At 31.9% G+C, this 4,589-nt stretch overlaps 1 protein-coding gene across 1 annotated transcript; it reads right to left on the reverse strand.

Annotated features, from left to right (window-relative positions):
• Window positions 1–1,475: 1,475 nt before the first annotated feature.
• LOC105140383 ((R,S)-reticuline 7-O-methyltransferase-like) lies at window positions 1,476–4,294 on the reverse strand. Its single transcript, XM_011047184.1, has 3 exons — window positions 3,988–4,294; window positions 2,132–2,721; window positions 1,476–2,020 (listed from the first exon to the last, which is right to left on the reverse strand). The coding sequence occupies exons 1-3, from the start codon at window positions 4,151–4,153 to the stop codon at window positions 1,718–1,720; spliced, it is 1,059 nt and encodes a 352-aa protein (XP_011045486.1). The 5' UTR covers window positions 4,154–4,294; the 3' UTR covers window positions 1,476–1,717.
• Window positions 4,295–4,589: the final 295 nt, after the last annotated feature.

Below are 4,589 nucleotides of genomic sequence, written 5' to 3' on the forward strand. Positions count from 1 at the left end.
TGCTCCTTGTGCTCCCTCCTCCGTTCTCTCTCTCTCCCCGGCTTTTTATAGCCAAAACTGCATGCGTTTTTTTTCTTTTATAATAAAGACGTTTGCGATATTATTGCAGTCGTAACAGTCGGCGGTGTGCAGAGAGATTGTAGCATTGAAACGTTCCCCATGACTGAAGCAATCTGCGGCATTTTATTACTGAAACCGTTGCTGAGGAGAAGACGATGAACAGTTCATGAAACGTCTCTGTTTCTCCAATTCAAATGGCCATTTTGATTTGGTCTTTGTGGTTTCAAAATTTTGTAATCAAACCCCTGAACAAATTATAATTGATCCCTAAACTTTAATTTTGTTCAAATAAAGCTTAAATTAACTTAAAAATATTTTTTCTTACAATCAAATCCTCCATAAATTCAATTAAACCTTCAATAAAATTTAATTGAATTCATAAATATCTAATTTTGAATTTTTTTCTTAAAAATTAAAATTTTCTTGTCAATAGAACTCTCATCAATCAATGAGATACTATTAAATTTTTATTTTTGTATTTTTGAATCTTCTTAACTAATTTTTAGCTATTTTATGGGCATTCTAGCATCATTTTCTCACTGTTATTATTTTTTGAATTTCTTTCAAATGTTTTTTTGATATATTGTTTTTTATTTTTTTTTCAATTTTTTATGTGAGAATCTAAAAATGGATAAGGAATATTGGTCATATATATTAGATTAAAAATATTTTATAATAATGGATTAGAGATATTTTATCCTGGGATCATAAATCAGAAATATTTTATCATTATAAAAAAATATTATTTTATCATGATGAGACATGGATATTTTAGGTACAAGCCAACCTTTTCCCTACAAAGAAGAAAAGCATACAGCGGGCTATGAAAGGATGACAATTATTTCTTAAAGAAAAAACCTTTTATCAAAGGGATAATTTATCTTTCCTTGAACCAATTCTAATTTAATCATTAAAAAGATAAAATGAAGCTTTTTGCATGTAACAACAATGATCTACCTGTTCTTTTATAATGGAAGGCTAGGCTAAATTGTCAGAGCTAAAATATTAATGACTTTACACAAACTCGGGCCCAACCTTCAAGCCCAAGGAAAAAAATAGGACCTCATCACGAGTGAAACCTCTTTCCTCTAATAATTTCTTCCATTCTTGATCAGCTCTCTCCTTCCTACCTGTGGAGTGTGCCGACATTACTAAATCCATTACCATTGTTATCATTATATTATTTTCAACCATCGAAGATTGTGGTGGAGCAATATAGGAGAATGTGCTTCTAACTCATTAAGTTAGAAGTTCAATTCTCACCATCGAAAATGTTCTTTTTCTTCGTGTAATATTGCATATTCATTGTTAATAGATTCAAAGAGTCTTGTTCTTGGAATCGATCCAAGGCCAGGGGAGATCGGGCGCTGACCTAGCTCTGTGAGTGGTGGATCGAGTCTCAATTACGTAAAGACTAATCCAAAAATACCTCCTTTACTATAAAACATATATATAATCATCTAGTTTCTATAGATTACAACCACAAGCGACCATCATAATCAATAATATATTATAAAGCTTTAATAATCTATGAATACAGTTTAGGGAAAGGCGTTACATGGCTCGGATTATTATGCCTAATATTATTATTGACTGCTGCATCGCAGGCGTAGTTTACTTATTTAAGATATTATTATGACTATAACAAATTGATATTTCACTCTGGATAAGCCTCGATAATAGATTCCAAAGCTGGAATCTTGATGATTTTATAGCGAGAGAAGCCTCCTTCCTCTAATAATTTCTTCCATTCTTGCTCAGTTCTCTCCTTCCCACCAGTGGTCACTGCAAACATCACTAAATCCATTCCCATTCTTATATCATCAAATTTATCACAATGATCATCTGTTTGTAGAACTATATCAACTATGATAAGCTTTCCAGTTTTTTCAGGTATTGCTTTCTTGCAATTTCTCAAAATTTCAACGCATGATTCATCGGTCCAATCATGCAATATCCGCTGTAAAAATACAAAAAAAGGAGTAAGCATATGTAAAATTAATGCTCAAGAAAAGGATATCTATCGTTATATTAATTCGAGCCCCAATAAAATTTCTACCAAGGCACTGACCTTGATGAAAATTGCATCAGCATTAGGAATAGCCTCAAACATATTTCCTGCAACATGGGAAACTCCTTCATATTTTGGTGCTGTTGCTACAACATGTGGCAGATCCAAGTTTATTCCTTTAATGTGTGGGTAGGCCCTGGCAAACTCTGCTACATGTCCTCCAATACCACCACCAACATCCACCAATGATCTAATGTTGTTGAAACCATCTTTGTAATGTGATAAAATTGCCGTCATCGTGATCTTTGATGTGCATGCCATGGCCTCATTGAAAATCCTACTGGCCTCAGGATTTCGAGAAGAAAAATCCCACAGTTCACAGCCATGAGCCTTCGAAAAAGAGGTTCCACCTTCTTTGATACATTGGCTCAAGCAATGCCACGGTGCTTGGAGCCATGGACTGTGTTGTATGGTTAATATAGGAACGAGGCTTCGTTCAGAGTCATGCATTAGCATTCTTGATTTTTGATTCAGCCCAAAGAGTGTTTCGCCTCCATCTGATGGGGGGTGTGCACTAAAAATGTCTTTTCTGACCACATATCTCATGATACGAGCAAGATAAGAAATGTCCGGGCTAGGTGAGTTAATACCTGAAATCATGAAGGATACAAGAAAAAAAATCTGTATATTGCAACTTATATACAACATATTTCATTTTCGAAATTAAAACTGTATATGTTGTGCTTTGGTGAGGCTAGGGATACCAATATAATGTTAAAATATTTCTTCACGTGTTCCTATAGTTTAAGAAGTTCTATCAAGAACTTATACCATGCATCAAACAACAACTTGGGCGAATCACCTAGTGGTGAGCATAATGACTAGCTAGCTACGATGTTAAAATTCAAGATATATGCCCTGATATTATGTTAAAAATTAAGTATTCATTTTTTTTAAATACTCGAAGAAAGAAGGATAATTAAGGATAGTAGCTAGGTAAAGAGGTAAATTAGTAGTTTAATGCAGAGACTATATCTTATTATTATATGTAAAGACATATTTTATTGATATAAAAGAATAACATTTATAGGTTATATATTAGTATCTATGTTTTAATTATATACTAATCTTTAGGCTAGAATCAAGGTTTATAGTTTACTAGTATCTTCAAAGCTTAAAATAAATAGTGATCTTGGACAAAACTATAACTTAGATTTTTTAAAATATTTTGTTATTATTTTTTATGTATGCTTGACAAGTAGGGTCTTCAACAATTCTCATTTAGTACTTGAAGGTTTTGTTAAGTGATGATAATTTTCACTTCATTCATAAGACGTAATTAATAAATATACTTTATTTATTTTTTGAATTTTTTCTTAAGTGGGGGCCTCAGACTATTGCCCAAGTGGCCCTTAATTTAAGCTATTTTTGAGTATTTTCAAAATATAAAATTCATATCCCTACAATTTTTAACATCTCATTCTAACATATGAAAAAAAAAATTCGAAACATGTTGTGAAACATATATACAAAGAGAGTAAACTATAGTATACTTTGGAAACATTTATATATATGAAGTCCTAGGATAATCTGAGGAAAAATTACTCAATTATATCGTTTATGTATTTAACATAAAAGATTCGGGTTATAACGGAGATATTCGGATTTGAAATTTCTTTGAAAAGGGAGAATAATAATTTTCACTTGAGCTACATCTTAATGTCAAAATAAAACGTCTAAATGCAAAACTACTTGACCAATATTTTTTGAATTAAAACCCATTCTATTTAAATTTACCATATTGACTTTGTAGTTTTCAACAGTAGAATTATATGCATAGCAATCCTAATAATTTAATTGCTATATTCTTGCTCATTCTTTACAATGCATGCAAAGAAAAGGATTGAAGTTGAAACCTGAAGCTATTTGGGACAGAGAGATTGGACGACCGTGAGAATTTATTATATCTGCCAGTCGAAGCTCGACCGCACACTTCAAAGCCATAGAATCAGCAAAACCAAGCACGAGTTGCGATATTTCAACTTGGCTTTTTAACATTGCCTCTGCCTCTTGTGATGCCATTCTCAGCTTCTGTTTTTCCCAACAAGCCTAAGTTCACCCTCCAAAAGCTTGTGAGATAATAGTACAATTTATAGACGGGGCCAGCAGGTAAAATGCAATTTATTTTTTTCTGGTTATGTTTGTAATACATAAGTATAATTGTAGTCTATTTGTGGGCATAGGCTATTTGTTGCCTAGCGGTATCCATTTTAATTAGAAAATTAAATGGACAGTTAATTTTCAACATGTACCCCGGTATATTCAGTTTTTTAGCTTTAGAATAAAATCAACTATTAGGCCACGATTTTTATATATATAATTTTTGCAATGTTTTGACAAAAATTAGGTATTTTAATATTAAATTTATATCTTTATAATATAAAAATATAAACTAATATTAATCAAAATGGATAAAAAAACAATAAACAACCATCTCAAAGCCGCCTGAGGGACTTAT

The sequence above is a fragment of the Populus euphratica genome, unplaced genomic scaffold (assembly GCF_000495115.2).
Source record: "Populus euphratica unplaced genomic scaffold, PopEup_1.0 scaffold106.1, whole genome shotgun sequence".
NCBI lineage: Eukaryota > Viridiplantae > Streptophyta > Magnoliopsida > Malpighiales > Salicaceae > Populus > Populus euphratica.